The sequence below is a fragment of the Orbicella franksi genome, chromosome 9 (genome assembly GCF_964199315.1).
Source record: "Orbicella franksi chromosome 9, jaOrbFran1.1, whole genome shotgun sequence".
NCBI classification, from domain to species: Eukaryota; Metazoa; Cnidaria; class Anthozoa; order Scleractinia; family Merulinidae; genus Orbicella; species Orbicella franksi.
Window position 1 is genome coordinate 12,151,947 of NC_138153.1, and position 20,177 is coordinate 12,172,123.

The 20,177-nt window shown below is 39.1% G+C and overlaps 2 protein-coding genes across 3 annotated transcripts; one reads left to right on the forward strand and one right to left on the reverse strand.

Moving 5' to 3' along the window:
- Positions 1–1,764: 1,764 nt before the first annotated feature.
- On the reverse strand, positions 1,765–5,318 carry LOC145496586 (nocturnin-like). Its single transcript, XM_081476293.1, has 2 exons — positions 5,135–5,318; positions 1,765–2,833 (listed from the first exon to the last, which is right to left on the reverse strand). Exons 1-2 carry the CDS (start codon positions 5,316–5,318, stop codon positions 2,022–2,024), a joined length of 996 nt encoding a protein of 331 aa, XP_081332419.1. The 3' UTR covers positions 1,765–2,021.
- A 395-nt stretch (positions 5,319–5,713) lies between these two features.
- Positions 5,714–19,323, forward strand: LOC145496575 (lysosome membrane protein 2-like). Of its 2 annotated transcripts, none has more exons than XM_081476282.1 (14): positions 5,714–5,864; positions 6,031–6,191; positions 8,474–8,627; positions 9,305–9,547; positions 10,445–10,536; positions 10,986–11,035; positions 11,951–12,020; positions 12,530–12,708; positions 13,453–13,571; positions 14,589–14,662; positions 15,860–15,914; positions 16,652–16,828; positions 17,962–18,013; positions 18,216–19,323. In XM_081476282.1, the coding sequence occupies exons 1-13, from the start codon at positions 5,715–5,717 to the stop codon at positions 18,007–18,009; spliced, it is 1,572 nt and encodes a 523-aa protein (XP_081332408.1). In that variant the 5' UTR covers position 5,714; the 3' UTR covers positions 18,010–18,013; positions 18,216–19,323. The 2 variants fall into 2 exon arrangements, with proteins under 2 accessions (XP_081332408.1, XP_081332406.1); XM_081476280.1 differs by having other exon boundaries at positions 17,962–18,005.
- The last annotated feature ends 854 nt before the right edge of the window (positions 19,324–20,177 follow it).

Genomic DNA, 20,177 nt, shown 5'->3' on the forward strand with positions numbered 1-20,177 from the left:
AAAGTTACAAAATCTACTCTAACTGATAGCTGAGAAATGGTCATAATTTTCACTGACCTTTGAGAAAAGAAGCGTTTTTCAACTAATCGCAGGGATCTGAGAGTTGCAAAATCGCTGATGGCTGATAAGAAATGGGCTAAAAAAAAAAATCTCAAGTTAAGTTTGTCCGTCCCGTGCAGGGGTCTGTATACCTCTTGAACATTGGTGTTTAAGGGCACAAAATGAATCGAGACAAAAAAAAGTGCACAAACCTTTAGCAACAGTTAACGGGTAATAACGGAAAAAGCAGGATAACCGCACATGTTTGAGAGATTACGGTCAGTATAACCTGAGTAATAAACTTACTTTACTTCAAAATTTTAATCAAACTTACTTTCTCATCTCTATTATTTGTAGAAGTGACAGTTGTACTGACTCAAAACAGTAAAATGACCAAAAAATTAATTAAAAAATAGTTGATGATAACGGCGGCGGAAATTGAACCAGATAGAAGCGACAACAATAGTAGTTTTATTCCACATCATTCAAACTGCATTAACAACAAGGAAACACTGCAATATTTAGCAATAAAATACAGAGTTACTGGAGCAAGAACACAAATGAGTGAATGACATGTATATGAAATGTTTACCCCCTATTATTTTTTAAACTTTTTGCTGTTTTCTTTGATTTGTTCAATTATAGTTACAATGCGTGTAGTGCTGTGATTCAGTATGTCCCCTGCTTCAAAATTTTTTTTTGTATTTTATTGATATTTATATAAGTTTATAAATAAGAGTGACAATAACAATTGAAATTACATTTGCAGATAAAAGAAAGAAAAACTAGATAAACTAACGTGAGTACAGATGGCAAAAAAAACGAGTACTATTACTAATAAGACTACTTAAGAGGAAAATACTAATACACCCAAAATACTTACTATTTATATTAATGAATAAAACTACGCTAATTTTTACTTTTTTTAGAAGAAACTACATAGACTAACACTAGTATAGATGTAGGAAAAAAAACAAAACAAGAAATACTGTTACTAATAACACTACTTATAAGGAAAATACTAATATACCAAAAATACTTACTAATATATTAATAAAACTACGTCAATTGTTACATTTTTTAGGCTGCCGGCCTAAATACAATTATTTGTAATAAATTTCTTCCACTTGGCGTTATGAATTGTTCGCTTGCCTTTAGAATCGGAAATAACCGTTTCGATTTGATATACTGAGGAAACTTTTGCGAGGTAGATCTTTAATGACGGAGGAAATCCTTTATTTCGACAGGAGTAAATGTGTTGTTTTGCTAAGATCAACAGATGGTTAAGATAAAAGTCTACTTGTCTGTTCCAAAGTCCAAACATTTTGTTAACATCTGATAGTGCTTCAATTTTTATTTCTATCGTGTTTAGCCAGTTAATTAGTTCTCTCCAGAAACTGTCGGAATATTCACATTTTATTAGTAGATGTTGGATAGACTCACTTTCTTTTTTGCAGAAAGTGCACAGAGACGAAGGTACTAGGCCAATTTTGTGGAGAAACTTGTTTGTCTCTAAATAGCTATGTAATATCTTGTATTGGAATTCACGGGATCTAGAATCAATAGCTACTTTGAAAGGAATTCGATATGTCTCTTCCCATTCCAGTGTCTCGCTGTATGTCTCTGTATACCTTACCTGTGCAGTTGGTACACTCTCGTTCTTTGAGCGAACTTCGTTATAAATGCTCTTGGATATGACCTTATCCAAGTTTACATTGTGGCCATTTAGGTGTAACTGTGCGCTATTGGAAAACGTAGAGTTTTTTGAAAAATTATTGCAGGTTTTTAAATGTTGTCGCCACTGTGCAGGTAATGCGTCTATGATCGCCATTAACTGAAATTTTTCTTTGGATGTAAGCGAAGAGCTTGTGATAATTTGAAACCCTGTGAAATTTTGCTATTGTTAAGTGCTACTAGTAAATATTCTATGCACATATTAGTACGAGATAGATCAACTGTAATGAACAAATTGCAAATAAATCTTATCCCCAACAAAAGTCAAACACTAAAGAAACATGATCTGATGGATACTGCAGACAAGGGAGACGGACATCAGGTATACAATCACCGTCAGGAACCTTTAAGCATCCTATCACACCCAAATTCTGTGTGTGCCATACATAATCTATGGTGTGCTTAACTTCTCTGTCAGGACGAAACTTCCACGTTGTAAATTCTGGATGGCCTCCTGTGGCAGTGACATAGGCATTTCTCATGCATATGTATTGGTTTTCTTCCATCAGTCCACAGACCGGTTCTGTTGGCTCGGCATTAAAATCCCCAAGCACCAAGGCAGACTTGTCTTCCGTAAGACTAGCTGAAATGGTTTTCAAGAGTTCAGCTCCCTGGCTGTACCGCAAATCCTTGTAGTCTTCTTTGGCTTTTAAGTGAGTTACAGCACAGCAAAGAGTCCTACCTTGGACTTTATCGAATAAGTTGGCTATCAAAGCAACTTGACTTGTCGAAAGCCCATTACAATCTGTTAGCGCTACATCGTTGTGGTTCGCAAGAGAGAATCTTCCTTTGTCGTAAAACAAAGCGCAGCCATCAGGACCTGAGTTGTTTGGGAATTTGAGACATGGTGAGTCCTTCTTAGCTACAAACAATCCTTCATAACCAAGTTCTTGGAGTGATGGCAAATAGTAATCTTCAAAATGGTCAACCTCTTCTAGGGCTATGATGTCGGGATCATGGGAAAGAACTCCTTGAAGAGACCTTAGTTTTCTCTTTGACCACTGGAGAGCGTTTGGGGGACACTTAATGAAATTTTCAGTTGGACTTGAAGTGCTTAAAGCTGAGAAAAAAAATCATCATTGTTAAACAGGCCAACACTTGTTCAAACACAAGCTTACATCAGACAGCGGTCAAGAATTGGATTTATTGCAGAACACCCCACAATGCCAATTAACTTTATAAGAGCTGTTGGTAGAATGAGGCACAGAGCACTAACACTGTCGTTAATTTATGTGATTACGCTACAGGGAGTTCTGCATCGGTAGCCAAAACTTGAACTACAAGCTGATAAGTGGTCAATATTATCAATTAGTAATTGATGACGTCGGTAGGTTTATTGATAGGCCATGAAACATCTTGTCATCATATAAACAACAACTAATCAATACGAATCAACAAATTTTTAGACACGGATTTCACTAAAAAAGTTAACGTTAAAAAGCAACGACGTTTGGACCGTTTGATGGTCATTTTCAAGTTGAAAAGTAAAATTTTTACAAGTGCCCAAATGTATACAATCGATTATAAGAATGCTAATGACACACTGACTAAAACTCTGAAATATTTACATAGGAACAATACAAGAAATAATTAAGTAAGTGATTGTATTGTTTCTATGTAAATATTTTGGAGTTTTAGTCAGTGTCTCATTAGCATTCTTATAATCGATTGTGTATATTTGGGCGCATGTAAAAATTTTACTTTTCAACTTGAAAATGACCGTTGAACGGTCAAAACGTCGTTGCTTTTTAACGTTAACTTCTTTAGTGAAAACTAATCAATAACATTGTTTACTCAGGCACCCCCCCCCCCCCCCACCTTGAACCCGCTCTGAACTCCACTATAGATGAGATTTTCTCGTTTAAAAGGGATTCCTTCATTATAAGATTTATTGAAAATTCAGAGGGAATTGTGATAAAGCTGGCTTTATCCACAGGGGGGTTAAGAAAAATTGGGTGACTTGTAAGGAAGGGCATTGTGTCTGCAGTAAGAACATTTTGTTTGGACTTAGTACATCAACAGTCAGTGGGGGTGTGGCTACAAAAAGAATTGCTCTCATTGATTACCCATCAATTACTCAGTGATGGCATTGATCAATGATTTGTTATATTTGGATAAAGCTTATATCATTCCTTGATGCATAATCAATATTCATACAGTTGAACCCTGAGATTTTCGAAATAGCTAATAGCAAATGACTGAAGGGCAAATCCAAGGAAAATGGTTTTGAGTTCGAAATAACAGGGAATTTGAAATAATGGGGAATTCGAAGTAACGGGGAATTCGAAATAACAGGGAATTCAAAATAACTGAGTTTGAATTAGCTGAGTCCAACTGTTTTGTCTACATTTTAAAGCCAGATGACATCTAGACATCTTACATGTAGGCCCTGTTTGCGTTTCAAGGAAAATAGTGTTTGGTGTTGGCAAAAAAAAAAAAAAAAAATTAATCACCAATTTTTCACTTTTTGGTAATCCTTTGCACACTTAAGCATGTAAATTTTTTGTGTGACAGATATGTCAGTTAAAATGATACTGTAACGTATGCTGCATATCATTTGTTACAAAATATGATGACCCAATGAACGATGAATGTCAAGGAAAAGAGAATTTCCTAGCTTGACAAAACATTTCGACCTCCAAAGCTATTCTAGTCAACAGCTTATTTGAAGTTTGGTGGTATGGCAACCTTTTAACCCTTGGTAATGTTTTAAATATTATACATTACTGAAGCAAGCAATTTGTTATGCCTTTGATCTTTTGTAATATTTACAGGAATATTTAATATATTCTACATTGATTGAAGTGAACATAGTTGATTAATATTTGTTCTAGCCTGTGTAGCAGGTGTTCATTAGCACACGAAGGGCACGAAAATGCAAGTGGGTGCAAACAAGTAAGGAACAGTTGGGGGAGGTGGGGCAAAAAAAAATCCTTTCCTCCCCCCCCCCCCCCCTTCCCCCTTCTCGCTCAGCCCTTCCCTACTTCACTGTATTTTTTGCTCACCCCAGGCGTGCTCGTTTGCTCGCTCGCTTGCTCGATCTCCCCGCGTGGAAAAGGGAAAGGGAACGTCTGCTGCGCAGGCTATATTTGTTTGTTCTTCGTTTTTCGAACCAAATCGAACCGATTGAGTTCGATTGGTTCGATTGATTTCGGTATAATCGAACTCACCAAAAAGTTAGAGTTCGTCAGTTCGATTGTGTTAGACTGCCGAACCAGTGGCAAAACAATCGGGGTATTGGAGTTCGATAGAGTTCGATTGATTTTTAGTTCGGTTTGGTATGATTGATTACGCCGGAAAACTATTATAAAGGATACAAACTTCATTATTTTGTAAATAGGAACTAACATTTTTGACCTACCATCGGCTAGGACATTCCACTGTAATACACGAAATTCAGATGTTGACTGGCCTGAAACTTTGCCTTCACTCTCGCAGCTGATGAAGTCTCTATCGAGCAGCGGTGGGAACTTTTTGAGAGCGGTTTCTAGGCGATTTAAAGCTTCTTTGCGAGCGAACAAAACTCCCGTCGTTCCCGCCGCCATTTTGTTTTGACCGCTGACTGTCAGCAGGCGCTAATCTCCTTGACACGCACTGACACGCAACGGACACGCAACGGACACGCAACGGACACGCAATGGAACTAGAACGCATCCCCGCTGACCGCAGAGGCGGATAAACTCTGGGCTCGGGAATGGGCTCGAGATTGAACCCTGACTAGAATCATATGAACTGCTTGTGAGGGATTGCGAGTTCAAATTTCTTCAGTGAGAAACATTTTTCGATCACGAGATTATCGTCATGGCTTTATATTACTGCAAAAAACTTCAGCCCAACTTGGATTGTAAACTGTTACTTTCTCAACTACTTCTTTTTGATCGGTTGTTCCAAAGTTTTATTTCCAGTAGGGGGCCAGTTTACTGCAAGTTTATATTTCAGCCATGGCTTCGAAAAGGGGGTGTTGCAGTTGTTGTAGCAGGAGAGCTTTGATCATTGGCTTTGCTGTCTCAGGAACCTTTCTTCTTCTGTTGGGCTTGTTACTCAGTGTTGGTGGTGTGGGCTCTTTCATGATCAAAAGGCAAATAGAAAAGGTAGGTTTTGTTTATAAGCTTATTTTACCAAGATCCTACTAGACAGTGGCCTTAAAAAAATATAAGCTTGAGCTTAAAGACATATAAACAGAGTGCGATTTACAACTAAGCGAAAGATATTTCCCTTAGTAGCTGTAAATCAATAAAAATCTTTCGTTCATTTCAGAAGGTCCAGTTGAAACCTGGTGGCTTGGTTTTCAAGGAATGGAAACGTCCATCCATCCCCATTTTCATGCAGTACTTTGTGTTCAACTTGACAAACCCAGACGAGGTATTTGCAGGAACCTCTATCCCCAGTGTAACACAGATGGGACCATATTCATACAGGTATATCAGCAGGGTTCGAAATAACCAGATCAGAGTTAAATTTGAATAAAATCAATAAATAATAATCAATATGCACAATTTAATTAACTAAGATGGAAGGTACATTCTGTATTATATTAGCCAAGAAGCAGAAGTGAACACATCGAGGATAAAGGTCAAATTATAGTTTTCCAGCTTTGTTGGGACATAATTTTGGAGTTCAAAAGGAATGTCATTGATTTATGATTTTTGCATAATAGCCAGGTTGATAGGGAAGTGGGGGGGGGGGGGGAGGGGTCCGATATGAAAAGGTGGGGGGTGCTTGTCAGAAAACTTGAATTAAACCCCTAAAGGAGATCAATCTGGGTGTGGTTCAAGCTTTATTTGACCCCTAAAAGATACGACTTAGAATGGATTTAGATGCAATTACCAGCCACTATTCAGGAAAGGAAAGGGGGAGAGTACAAAACCCTGACCCTTTCCGTGGACTAGGTCCATGGACCGGGTCCATCAAAATATGGACCGGGTCCATGGACCCCCTATTTTTACTACCCCATATAAACAAAGACCACTGGTATACTTGATTGCTGGCTCACATGTCCATGTGACTTTACCCGCACTTTCTTTTGCGTCAAACATGGCTGAGGTGGACGAAAGTAAGCACTGCTCTTTTCGTTATGATTCCTTTGAGTTTCCTTGTAGGTTTTTTTATCTCATAGAGTTTTGATGTTCTGGGAAACAGCGTAACCTACAGATTATTCACTAATCCATAATAATCCACAGGTTGCACACGCAATGCATGATTTCCAAGAGCAATTTCAAGTTCACGTAAGAACATGGCTTGTCGAAAATAAACTGTGTTCGGTACGACAATGCGTTTGTCATTATTTATGTTAGTGTTAGCACTATGTTATGTAATGTTAGTGTTATCAGCCTCAGCCTTCGGCTTCGGCTGATAACACTTACCTTGACCTTGATTATTCCAGATATCTCAAAAACCTCTTCCAATAATTGTTTAAAGAAATGTTATTAAAATGTGACTTTATGAAAGATTGCAAAGTTGAAAATTAATTAAATATTAAATTGAAATATTACTGTGAATTCATTTTTTTCAATATTTTACTTATTTTATTTTTATTTATTATTGTTTACTATAGTATTTTTAGGGGTAGTAAAAATAGGGGGTCCATGGACCTGGTCCATATTTTGATGGACCCAGTCCATGGACCAGGGGTCCATGTTTTGTACTCTCCCTAGGAAAGGAGCTCGTACTAGTAAACCAAACTCGAGAGAAAGGGGGAATTCGAGCCTAAAAACAGAAATGAGAGTGTTTCTTTTATTAATATTTTTCGGGTGCACCCTTGAAGATACTTTGGCAGTTAAAAAAAGTGGCGTTTCATCCTCAACACCCGAAGTGAGACCAGAACCCTTGATTTATACCCATAAGCAAGTTGACAAGCATCAGTGACCTTTTTATATGGGTTTCCCTTTTGTGCTCTTGTATTATTTTTCGCAGCCTAAACTAGTGCACTTTCGAAAAAAAATTGTGAACTCTAACAGATTCAAGGAAAGAAAAGTCCATGTCAACAACTGTGTTATTTCTACCAAATTCTCTGAAAATTATTGGTGACAAGATCATGTGTGGTGAAACAGATATTGGGACTGGGACTGGAAAATTTTCATTGCAGTTATGTCTGAAAAACTGTTCATAATCACTTTGGAAAGACTGTGGAAATAATTGAATGTCTTTAGTTATGGTAAGGTAATGTTTTCAAAAAATCCTGGTACTACCAGGATAGAAGTCTCTTGTTGGTGACTCAGGAAAAGTTGGCAGGTATAAATCTTAGAGTGTAAGAAACCCTGTCTGACTGATAGTGCAATACTTGAATAGGAGAACAACGTGTTTACCTGGGGGGGGGGGGGGGGAAGTCACACATGAAAATGACGGGGGTGCTTGTCGGAAATTTTAGAAAGAACCCTTAAGAGGTACCAAGATGCTGTTTTGTGGGCATGTTTTGAGATTTTTTTCCCTTAAGAGGTACCATTTCTGAAACAACACATAATCTCCTGTCATATTTTTCTCGGTTCAATGTCCTGAAGGTATTGGGAATAGCAAAAGCACCCACTGGACATGGAACTTTGGGGCTGAACACCCTCAGAGGTACCAAGACCACTCTTTAAACCCCTAAAAGGTATGATGAGCACCCCTGGCCTTTTTATATGAGAGTCCTCCCCCGGTGTTCATCTTTTTAGAGAATTAAGCCAGGTTAAAATAATCATTAATAACTGTGTTTGTTTTGTAGGGAAATCAGGTCAAATGACGTGGCCAACTGGACTAAGGATGATAGTGTTGTAACATTCATGCCAAACAGAACATACATTTTTGATCCTGATACCTCTTGTGCTGGCTGCAATGATAAGAATGACACTTTTGTTACTGTTAACATTCCACTATTAGTAAGTAGACTAGTATAAAAAGGGTAATGCAATTAGATCCAGAGCCATTTAATACAAATTTTATTTAATATGTTGATGTTGATTCCAATAATAATTATTATTAATTACTGTAATACATTTATTTGCTTGAATATTTGTAGAGAACAAAGGCATAACTGTTTTAGTGTTGAATAATGGCTGGATAGGGCCGCTGTTTCAACTGTTTTTATTAATTCTTTGGAATTTATGTTTGGAAGAGTGCCACTTCTGCTGCTTTTACATACACAGTACTTAGAAGATTTCTGTCCTGATTTTTTGTAAGCTGAAGCTTAACAGGTGCCTTGAAATTCAAGTGCCCTCCCCCCCAATTTTTCATTTTATTTTACTTTTTCTATTTTAAATTATAATTATATTACTGGTAAATAAGCAACTTGCACAACCTTTTACAGGTAGGGATGGGGTGGGTGATCCAATGAGTACATGTATGTGCCTAGATATGGACAGGTCTGTATATATAGACTCTGATTGGTAAAAAAAAGCAGTGATTGTTACCCAGTGAGTCAGAGATGCTACGTACATGCATGTGTAGATTTCAGGGGATGGGATGAGTGAGGAACAAGAGGCATCTATTTTCTCAGGCCACTGGCTTAAGATCACTAACTAGTGACTTACTCTTGTTGCCTCTTATCTTTACACAGGCTGTTGCTTTGTGGTTAAGAAATACCAACTATAAAGAGGAGCAAAAAGACTGTTTTGATTTCATACAGATGGCAGCTAATGAAAGTGGTGTCAAACTGTTTCAAAGAAAGTCAGTTTTTGAATTGCTCTGGGGATATACTGACACATTTCTGGCAGATTTAGTTGATGCAAGTAAGCTACCTCCTCCATTTCCACAATGTCCAGGTCCTGAAGGAGGATTGACAGACTTTGTTCAATTGCAGGTGCGTCAGATAGTGCAATAATATGATTATATGTACCGCATTTGCAAGCTTTGGGGGAATATTACTGACTGGTACTCTTTAGTTGTGTTACAAAAAAAAGAACTGAACTGATAGCCTGTTACTGTTTACTTTAAATTGAACATTGTTTGTAAGTCACCCCCCCCCCCCTCCCCCAATTCTCTTTTAAGTCCTGTCCCCTCAACCATGTTTGATATAAATAAGCCCCCTAGGGGTTTGATAGAGAATGCACTTGATGGGTCTATGTAAACATGGACTTAGAGCTGTTATTCTAGGCACAACCCCACAGTCAAATGTTGAAGAGATCTGTGGATACATGTAGGGCAGGTCTAAAAGTAAGGTGAACTGTGTTAGGTAGGGAGTGACCCTGAATAGTACTCTTGTTATGGTTGGCTCTCAAAAATGGTAATGGCAATATTCCTCATCCCTCAACCCCTCCCCCTCCCCCACCTGTTGCCGCTAACCCCATGCACCCATTTTAGACCTGCCAAGATCTGTACGTGACATATCCTGCCGTATAATTATATGTAGTTGCTCCATTTTTGAAGTATGCCTAAGGAAATTCATTAGAAATGCCCAAACACATTCTATCTAGCTTGAAAAATGTGATTTGTTGATATTTTGTTGAATAGTTTATCGCACTTAGTTTTAGAGATCACTGTGGAACCTCCTTTGAGGTGTCCCCCCTAGGAAATAAAGAAGTGTCTTTTAATTGTGGTGCCCTCTGTAAAGTAAAAGGTTTGACTTATTACTTAACATTTGGGAACAACCATTTGTAGTCCCAAATGAGCATAGCCTGGAAGGATGTGCTGATTAAAACAGCCCGATAAGGAGCCAATAGTCCTTGTTCTGATTTTATTTGCTTGTATTTTATCGCAGTACAATAACACATATTACGGCATTAGTGCTGTTAATACTGGACAATCTGACATCAGCAGACTTGAACAGTTTACCATGTGGAGAGGACAAACGTAAGTACCTTCTGATATTAAACAGTTATATATTGTCAGTATTTATTTCGCTCTGTTGTATTAACATTTTCAGCAGAGGGCAAACAGTTATCAGAGGCCGATAAAACATTTTGAACTGAACTTCTTTCTTAGAAAACCTTTCCTCTAGATAGTCAAACTAGGCAGGCAAAATCAGCCTTGCAGCCAGTTAATTTTCGGTCTCTGAGGATGGTTTCACATCCATATACTGTATAATACTTTGTTAAGCTAGCAGAAAGAACCTTTTTCTCATAGGACAATACTAGACTCATATTATGAAGACCTACAGTGTAGTAAATGGGCAGCTTAAATTGTCCATACCTAAGTCTTACTCTTACAGTATATGCGTTTTCTATTACTGTATCTCAGGTGTGTTGTGGATTAAAACTTTGCATTCATTTGGTATTTGATTGATTTCTTTTAATGTGCAGCCATTTATCATGGTGGAGTGACGAATATGCAAACATGATCAATGGAACAGGTATTTCACATGTTCACCATCTTTTGCTGTTATCTTTTGTGTGTTTTTAGTCTAACAGTCAAAGTTTGCTTCTGCAAGAAAATCCTTCTCCATCTACATGAATCTGGAACTGTGAAAGTTTTGGGTAATGGTTCAAGAAATTATTGGTCATTTCTGAAGGGTTTTCACTGTATATTTCCTTTAATGTGTGAAGTTTACATTGTAGCGGGTTAATCTTTCCCCAGATGGGGGATAGGGCCAGTATTGGTTTCTATAATCAATATATCTTTTTTTATGGGATGTGGTGATTGGCCCTCTCCCCAACCCCAACCTGGAAGGCTAGGGTTTTTCTATTAGGATGTCCTTCCCTTAAAGGGTTCCAGCTATTTAATGGAGCTGGAGATTCGCCTTTCGCTATTGTCATTCACCCACACAGTATTGCCAGGGTCAGCAATCTTATGACTCACTGATAGAGCATTTTAGAGATGGTGGGCATTTCTCAGCTACCTTGGGGCAGCAGTAGCTCTTTCCAGGATCTTTTACCAGCTTTTGACCCTTTTTGTGTAAAGCCTCCAGGGAAATATGATTCCCTGTATGGATATTATACAAAATGGCTCATTCCGTGCAGGGGCTCAAAAGAGGGACAGTGAAGGACAAGATCATTATAAACTGCAAGAGAAAATTGTAAATTATCCTGGGCAGCATGAGCCAGTGTGAAGTTTTATGATGTTTTATTGGTTGAAATCCATTCAGTGGGCCTCCTTGTGTCAATCAAAGTTGTACATGCACATTACAATTAGACAGCCCTTTTGAAAAGGTAACTGAGTGACCACTAGGCCCGTGACTGAATTGATGATGCTTTTAAAGAGGCAGAAGAGAGACAGGTTTTTAATAATGATATTAATTATTATTTTTTCGTATTTAAAAATGTACTAGATGGTACACAGTTCTCACCAGATGTTAGTAAAGACGACATATTGTACATTTTCTCGCCTGATATTTGTAGGTATGTATTGTTGTTTGAAAACAACTTCAGCACAACCTCATTATACCGGTAATACTTCAGTTCCTGTTTCAATCTATTACCCTGATAGTGAGCCAGATTGCTTGAAAGTGCCAGTGCACCTAACCCCTGTTTCTGTTCTCATTAGAAACCAAGAGAATTTAGGATTGCTAGCACATGGCTAGGTAGCTCTAGTTGCAGAGGAATTTTTTAAAACACCCGGCAACTCTGAAAGCGGAAGTTTTGTGACACCGAGATCTGCAGTCCCGTAGTCCATGAGGATATTCATGATGCGTATTGGATCAAGAAACTATTCATGAAGTTTCTGCTGCCTTGACCATAATCATTTTTACGATAGCTGCAGAAATACAGCTATACATAACGAAATAATGTTTTGGCGGTTGATTGTAAATTAATCGTTGTTGAGATGAATTTAGAGAGGCTCATGTTTTCAGGATTAGACCTTGCACTGGTTGAAGAAAGTTTGTTGATATGTACTTGTATTCCTACAGATCTGGTTATTTACAGTACGATTCTGAAGTAACTGAGAAGCGCATCAAACTGTATCGTTTCACTATCCCAGAGGACATGTACCGAAGCGGTGACGTATACTCCCCCAATAAAGGCTTCTGTGTCCCCCCTGGGTGCTTGCCAACTGGCTTGCTAAATGTCAGCCTTTGTCAGCCAATGAGTAAGTGAAAGTTAACTCTCACAGCCTTCTTGAAATCACCATAAAATTCCAGTAGTGAAATCAAATAAACCATGGCTTGTTTTTACTTAAGAACGTTTTTTTAGACATCTTTACGTTTTTTTTGGTGGGGGGGGGGGGGGCAGGGGGGGGGCGTGGGCGAGCGGTCCTGTTTTTGAAAGGTTTCATGCCTTTTACGGGAGGTCGATTTTTGTATCTGAGACATTTCAGTTGTACCTATAAGAAGTATTACATCGTAAAAGTCTAGAGCGATAAAGATATTAAACAGTAGGATTGTTGGGCAATTATTGAAAGAACATTACTGTCTTTTAAAATACTGGAATGACTTTTAAGTGTAATTACAAACAATCTTAACAACATGGAATTAACAAACTGAAGAAATCATATTTGTCTTTAGCAAAATGAAGCTGAATATAAGTGATTTAATGGTATCTGATGGAATTTGACCTTCGAGAGCTTGTTTTGGAGGCGAGAAAAGGGACAGCTGAATATTTGTAGAATTTTTTCTTTATCTGCAAACATGGAACCTTTTCCCTAAGATAAAGACTAGTTTTCCATTATTTTTTTTTTCTGGCCGTCAGAAAAGGGGGCAAATTACAATCCATTAATACTTAAAGCATAAGTAGAAGAGAGACGAAAGAATTCCGCGTTTATTGCAAATCTCTCCCACAAGGCATACTGTCATTGTTTTGCAGTAAGTAATCAGTCTTTGCGGGTATTTCCTAGATCCCCCTGTGGTAATGTCACCTCCACACTTCTATCAAAGCAACAAGTCTCTTTTGGAAACAGTCAACGGACTTCACCCGATGAAAAGTGCCCACCAAACATTACTTGACGTTGAACCAGTAAGTAAAGGGATATCTGAAAAGGAGTATATTGTTGCATACAGCAACGTCATATTATGCGAGGCTAGAAAAAAAAAAAAAAGAAAAAGAAAGAAAAAAACCTTTGGTTTACTTTCCGACCATGAAATATGGCATTTGTCACATATTGAACCCACCTCACGGGGTAATCAAGTGTTATGGGCGTGGTCGTGAATTTCTGGAGGTCCTGGTTTCAAGTCGAGTTGGATTTTTCTTTCTGTGGTCCCAATTTCAGCTCCACCACTAAGCGAATAATCAACTTGCAGCCTTCTGCCAGTCGTGATTTTTGACTATTTTGTACTAATTTGAAACATTGCTTTCATGAACATTTGGCTAGAAGTGCAAACTGTGTGGCAGTTGACATAGAAAACAACGTCACAGCTCAACTTTGAGTTTGAGTGTTGGGTTTGAGTTGTGTTCTCCAATTTCTTTCCACAGGGTTATTTATGTTCAAAAGGAAATGTATGGGTTATTTCCAAGACTTAAAATCACTTCAGTGTAATTTTCCTGTTCCATGCTGTCTAGCACATGGGTTTCATTAAATGACCTCAGTCACGGTATTTTGAGTTATTTTGGCCATATGCAAAGTTACCTTTAAATTGAAGGAACCTGAAAGTAGCAGTTTATTAAGATAGAAAAACACCTGGTAGATAATAGTGAACCATAAAGAAAGAAGAATGGTTAAGGATGGAGAAGATTAACGTGGATTACAAACGACGAACTTGAAAAATTTAGGATCAACTTTTGAAGATGCACTAACCGTGACGTAGCTTTAAGGGCCAGGTACCGAGCAGATTGACCGTTTGTGGCGATTATTTTGCCCACCTGGTTTGAACAAATAGAGGAAAATTTTCCTTAGTAAGATGTTCAATTCAAAACGTTTTCTCCGTCTGTGAAAACCAGTTGCCCTCCTGCCCCCGCTAGCACTAGTGCTACATTGCATTGTAATTGTACCCGTGTATCAATAAACGTTGTTTCCTATTTTTCTTCTCTTACAAGTTAACTGGCATTGTGATGCGTGCTGCTAAGAGACTTCAGGTCAACATTGCTTTGGAGCCGGTGGACACTTTTAAGTAAGTTCAGAAATTCCATCATTTTCTTACTCTGCATGCATTTGCTTTCTAGCGAATAAGAAATGGAAGTTTGATTCGTAGGTAGTGAGGAGGGATGGTGAGAGAGTTCATCACCCTTGTAGGTCTGGTTCCCTATGTTATTCCTCTCAAGCTACCTTGACGTCACTCTCGGCTTCAAACCTCCCAGGAGGGTCTTGAAATAGCCAATCCTGTGAGGCGAATTTTACTCACGTGACAGCTCAAACGGCTTCATCCTCATCGAAAACATCTATGTCACGCGCGTGTGGATAACATCCGCCGGAGAACTGGACACCATCTCTAAAAATATCTTGAGAGGGACTAGCATAGGCGTACAGTGGGGGCGCGGGGGGGGGGGGGGGGGCTGCAGGGTATTCTACAAAGTTTTATACGGGGAGGCTCCGTCCCAAGATCCAACCCCTTACCCTTTTTTAATACCATTTTGAAAGAAAAGGCACGCCTTCCGTATACTTTTTACAGTAAAAAGCTACACCTTTCACACTGCATCCCTTTTCTAAACCCTTGGAGTGAAGTTAATGAACAATATTACGGCTTATTCGAGTTTGAAGGGGAGGGGGAGGGGTGCGGTGGGGTTGGGCGTTTATATTCGAGGCTGGATGTTTATTGACTTTTACTGCCTTTAGGATGGGCGCTTATTCGAGGTGGGCGCTAATTCGAGGTTGGGCGCTAATTCAAACAAATGCGGTATATATTGCGAGCATAACTGTCCAAATAACTTGTTGATTTGGATACATTTGCGTTAAATTAAGAGTTCACTTAGCTCGGAAAGTTATCAAATAATCGTGTGCTTCTGTATGGGTATTCGTTATACCTCCTAATTCAAATTCGCTTTCCCATTGGAGGAGAACGTGTCACGTGTCATGGGTCAAAACTCGCTAACTCCCTAGGGCGAGCAAACCTCACCATTTCCCTAGAAAAACAACAACTTGACCTTTTGGCCCACACGTGATCAGGTCGTGCACCTTGAAACCGCGTCAAATTTATTTGTGTGCCAGCCAGTGTCATACAAATAACTTTTTCGCAGTTTTCTCGATTTGTGAGGGAGGTATAACAAAACACTTAATGACTGGTTCCACGGGAAACAGTGAGTTTTGTTTCCCTTCGACCCTCAATGTTCCCCTCGGCTCCATCTTACCATCTTACTTACTTTATTTTCAGTCAAACCAGTGGGAAATTTAAACCAGTATTTCTGCCTGTTATGTTTGCCAACGAGGTAACTTAATTTTTGTTTGTGGCATCTTTGTGTTGCGTAAACATAGTTCTTGTTTTCTTGCAATTGTGTCTTTTTGTTGACCATAAGACCGTGGAGTTTACTTCAATTTTTTATATTTTGAGGGTGGAAAAAATTTCAGAAAGTGATGGGGGGCTTTGAAGCAAGTGTCCATTGGCTACTTGTACTAAGATATAACAAAGGCAAACTTTGTGAGCCAAATAGGTTAAGTCTGTATACAAGCCAAGCGGCCCATCAGGCCGGAGCTTATGTCCGGTTTCTAAGTAGAAAGATGCGACTAGGAGTATTTCTCCTTCCCCTTGGACAGGATGCTAGTCCACCGCCGGGTTACCCCAGCATTAAATTCGCCAGTACCCATTATACACCTGGGTGGAGAGAGACACTGTGAGAGTAAAGATTCTTGCCTGAGACCACAACACAAATGTCCCCGGCCAGGACTCCTTAATCCGGATTGGAGCTGGTGCACAATACATTATAAATCAATCCAAACTCGTTGTCTACCACTGCTGTCGCCTCGTATTTGGTTCAGTGTTTGGTGCTGCTGCATTTTCAAAGCTTATGCGTTCTCATAAACGTCTTGTACATTTACTATGAAACTCTCGTAGGGTCCCATCATCAAACTTTCGGACAATTTAAGGGAATGAACGGAGGACGTGGAGGTAAGCTTGTACGTTTGACATCTGTGGTCCGCGTACTGACGGTTAGTTTCCTCCTTGTAGAGTGCACTGATCACGGACGAAAAGGCTGCAGAATTCCGCCACCAAGTGTACCTTCCTATCAAGTTAACGGAAGTAGCCCAGTATGTTCTGATCGCGTTGGGTAGCCTGTTCTTGATTGAAGCGCTTGCGCTGCTGTTGCCTCCTAAAAAGATAACTAAAATGTGCTGTGGTAGCGAGGTGGGTAACTCACACTTCTGACTTGCTGATTGTTTACCCTGTAAAATCTACCCCAAACAAGACACAGCAACGCAGAACGTTCAGTTTTGACAAGTGCACCCAGGCTCCTCTCTTAAGTTCCAGGCCATTCTCTTTCATCTATCTTCGACCTGGGAGCCTGGGCTCCCTTCACGCAAGCTACAAGAAGTTCTAAAACGTCATTATAAATTCGTTGTATCGTCACAAAAGTTACCCAAAAAATGAACATTACGGTGTGGAAATGGGAAAGTTCGCCTCAACAATTAGGTTCTTTTTCATCACCTCTTGTAAACCCCTCCCTCCATTTCGCTGGGGCCGATACAGGATTTTAGAGAAAGGGGTGCGCATTACGGACTTGTGATGGCGGTCCCCTGTAACGGGGGCTGGGGGCATCTTTCCCTGGGAAATTTTTAAAACTGGGTCCTCGGAAATGCGATTTCCGGGATTCTGATGCCAAGTCAGCGTGTTATAATGTCTCAGTTTTTTAGTTTAAGGGGAGTTCGACCGAAACCCCCCCCCCGAACACCCTCCCTAGATCCGCCCAAGATTACACAGAAACAAACGATCAATTTACATGAAGGTGAATGCAGAATCTTCTCATTCTTGTACATTACATCCCATCCTTGATAGGAAAAGTAGCATGGGGAAAAGATACTCCGATTAAAAAAAAAAAAAAAGACCTTCGTAACTTAGCGTGATCTCCATCTACTGACTTGTAGTTGAAAATGTTATCATTGGAGACGAACTGATGTAGTCAAATTTTTCTAAGTTGGTTATGACTGTTGGGTAGATAACTTCAATCCAAGCAATTCTTTCAACAAAAACTTATCACTTCGCATTTCCGAACGCCGTAAGCAGAAAAAGAAAGAAATATAAAATTTCTACACCGGGTTTTTCTCGCGATCATCCCTCAGGCGAACGTTTAGTTATCTTTCTAGCCTCTACACTCCCCCCCCCTTTTTTTTAAATCAAGATATGGAATCTCTCCAAACGTGGCTTTAATTGTTAAAATTTTAATTTAGGATTATTGGTAACTATTTCCCTTTTCTGTTTTTGACTGTCAGTCGCAGATCTCGACAAAGTTTAAGTTATGATTTACTTGTTGTTCACTTCAGGATGACAGAGACGATGCCGAGAAAAAACCACTTGTGTATAAGAGGTAACCCTGTGAGTTCTTTGTTTGTGAATCCTTCATTGCAGTTAACTGCCTGTCTCTGATCCGTTTTTAAATTTTAAACATTCCAGACCATTCCAGTTTTACAAAATCTATTTGACAGTACATTCTTGTGTAGGTACGTTTAGTCCAAAAATTCCATTTAAGCCTCAAACTGGCCATAAAATAACAATGCATGCTTTTTTTTTTCCACAGTACAAAGGTCTATTTTACTAGTTAGAAGAGCTGTGGTACTCTAAAACCCTGCAGACTGATAAAGCAGAATACTGGAACACTGGCACACTGGCACAGGGAATAACCGTATTTGTATCCGAAACTGCGATCAAGAACATTTACACAAATGTAGCGTCCAGCCAAGAGAAGATGAGGAGTAAGACAGTTTCAGGTATTCCGCTACTGAAAGAGGCCTTTTTGTGACGTAATCCCTGTCAAGTTATTTTTAGGTCATTCTCAGTTTCAGAAATCCTCGGAGGGTTTAGAAATAGCCAATCCTGTGACAGAAATTTTACTCACGTGACAGCCTAAGAGGCTTCACACACTCTGTAATCAACGTTCGTGATCCGCGGGAGAACTGGAAACCATATCTAAAAATAACTTGAGGGACTACCCAGAGAGTAGGGCCTGTATCTTACCCTTCATTTTCTCTTAGTAATACTTATTATGGGCTACAAAGTTGTTCTTACTTTTGTTTTAATATATACCAGCTGGGTACGAAGTGTAATATAGAGATTTTTGTTTTCGATTTTTGAGTTTGTAATCAAAAGGAACGGATTATAACTGCATGTTCACATCGTAGATAGCAACTACATTGTACAGTCAGTTCTGCAATTCTTACATTTTTTTGAAGATTGAATACAGAGAAAACGCATTCGCTATTATGCAGAATCATCGCTATCAGCAACGTCTAGTATTTAAAGACATTTTGATATATTTTCGAAGGAAATACTTTTAAAAAAATAGCAATAAAAATGACAACAGTAGCAAAACATACAGCGATAGATATTATCTTTGTTTTGGTAGTTCAGGTCTTCTATTTAGATTGATTTTCAAATTATTCTTCGGAATGTAAGGTGGTTTTGAGCTGTGCTATTTATCCAAGATTTTATTTTTGACGAGCTGATCGAAAGCACGACTTTCCTTTAGCTATATTTCTAATAAGTCGGAATAAAGGTTTGTAAAAACCTTGAAGTAGTTTGACAGTTTATGCATCAAATGTTCAGTTAAATAAATTATAGAAAACGCCATACATATGGATGTGTACTAGTATTTTTTTTTAGAATAAAAGCGTTTTCTTGAAGAGTTATGCCTTAGTTGTAAGGTAACAAACCCAAATTCAAAACATCGGTGCTGCCTGCCCCCCCCCCCCCCCCGCCCCCTTTTTTTCTCTTTTCTTTTGGTCGTATATGACTTGCGATAACGCTTAGTTTTAGTTTTTTCATAATTCGTTCTCGGGCAACCTCGTTACCTGGGCTTTTCACTTAAAGTTTGGGAAAATCCCTGGGAACGACCTTGGCTCTCGGAAAGTAGGGAGACCCTGGGAACGAGATTAGGAAAAGAATAAAAAAGAGTTTCTTTCGAGCGATCGGATATGAGAAGGAAAAGACAAGGAGCAAATAAGGAGGGCGGAAAAACTCGCCCGGATACAAAAGACTACATGTATTTAACGCAACACGGGTGAGAAATTGTCACAATTTTTACAATTTAGTGTCAAACCAACTACAACGAGTCGTCACGCAACAGAGAGAGCGTTGCGTGACCTACCAGGTGACGAGAGATGAGGCAAGAGGTTCGAAATGGTTAGGAAATGACAGGAACTGGAGTCAAGATATTAGCTATTAAAAGCGTTCAACTGATGCTCAAGCAAACTTTTTTACAAACGACAGCGTAAAAATATAGTGGAATCATAGACGGTATAAACGGAAAGTTCTTCGTTTGCTCCATTCTGAAACGTCGAAAAGTCGACCTGAAAAATTCCGCATTGTTTCTTAATAGATGTTATTTGCGCGCGAAAATCCACAACTGAGGGTGAGTAACAACGACACAGCGGCACCACTCGACTCTGTGTCTTTGTATCCTAACGACAGAGCTTCGTCATCTGTAAAAAATTTTTCGGCTTGCATCCCAGACGTCTATCGCTCGAAAACAGATGGCAGTTTA

Bases quoted from the DNA above. Each gene is read 5' to 3' on its own strand.
- LOC145496586 (XM_081476293.1), bottom strand. From the start codon at position 5,318: ATGGCGGCGGGAACGACGGGAGTTTTGTTCGCTCGCAAAGAAGCTTTA. The intron at 2,834-5,134 runs GTAGGTCAAAAA...TTTTTTTCTCAG, and splicing joins GTGGAATGTCCTAGCCGATG to CTTTAAGCACTTCAAGTCCA.
- LOC145496575 (XM_081476280.1), top strand. From the start codon at position 5,715: ATGGCTTCGAAAAGGGGGTGTTGCAGTTGTTGTAGCAGGAGAGCTTTG. The intron at 6,192-8,473 runs GTATATCAGCAG...TTTGTTTTGTAG, and splicing joins ATGGGACCATATTCATACAG to GGAAATCAGGTCAAATGACG. The intron at 12,709-13,452 runs GTAAGTGAAAGT...GGTATTTCCTAG, and splicing joins CAGCCTTTGTCAGCCAATGA to ATCCCCCTGTGGTAATGTCA.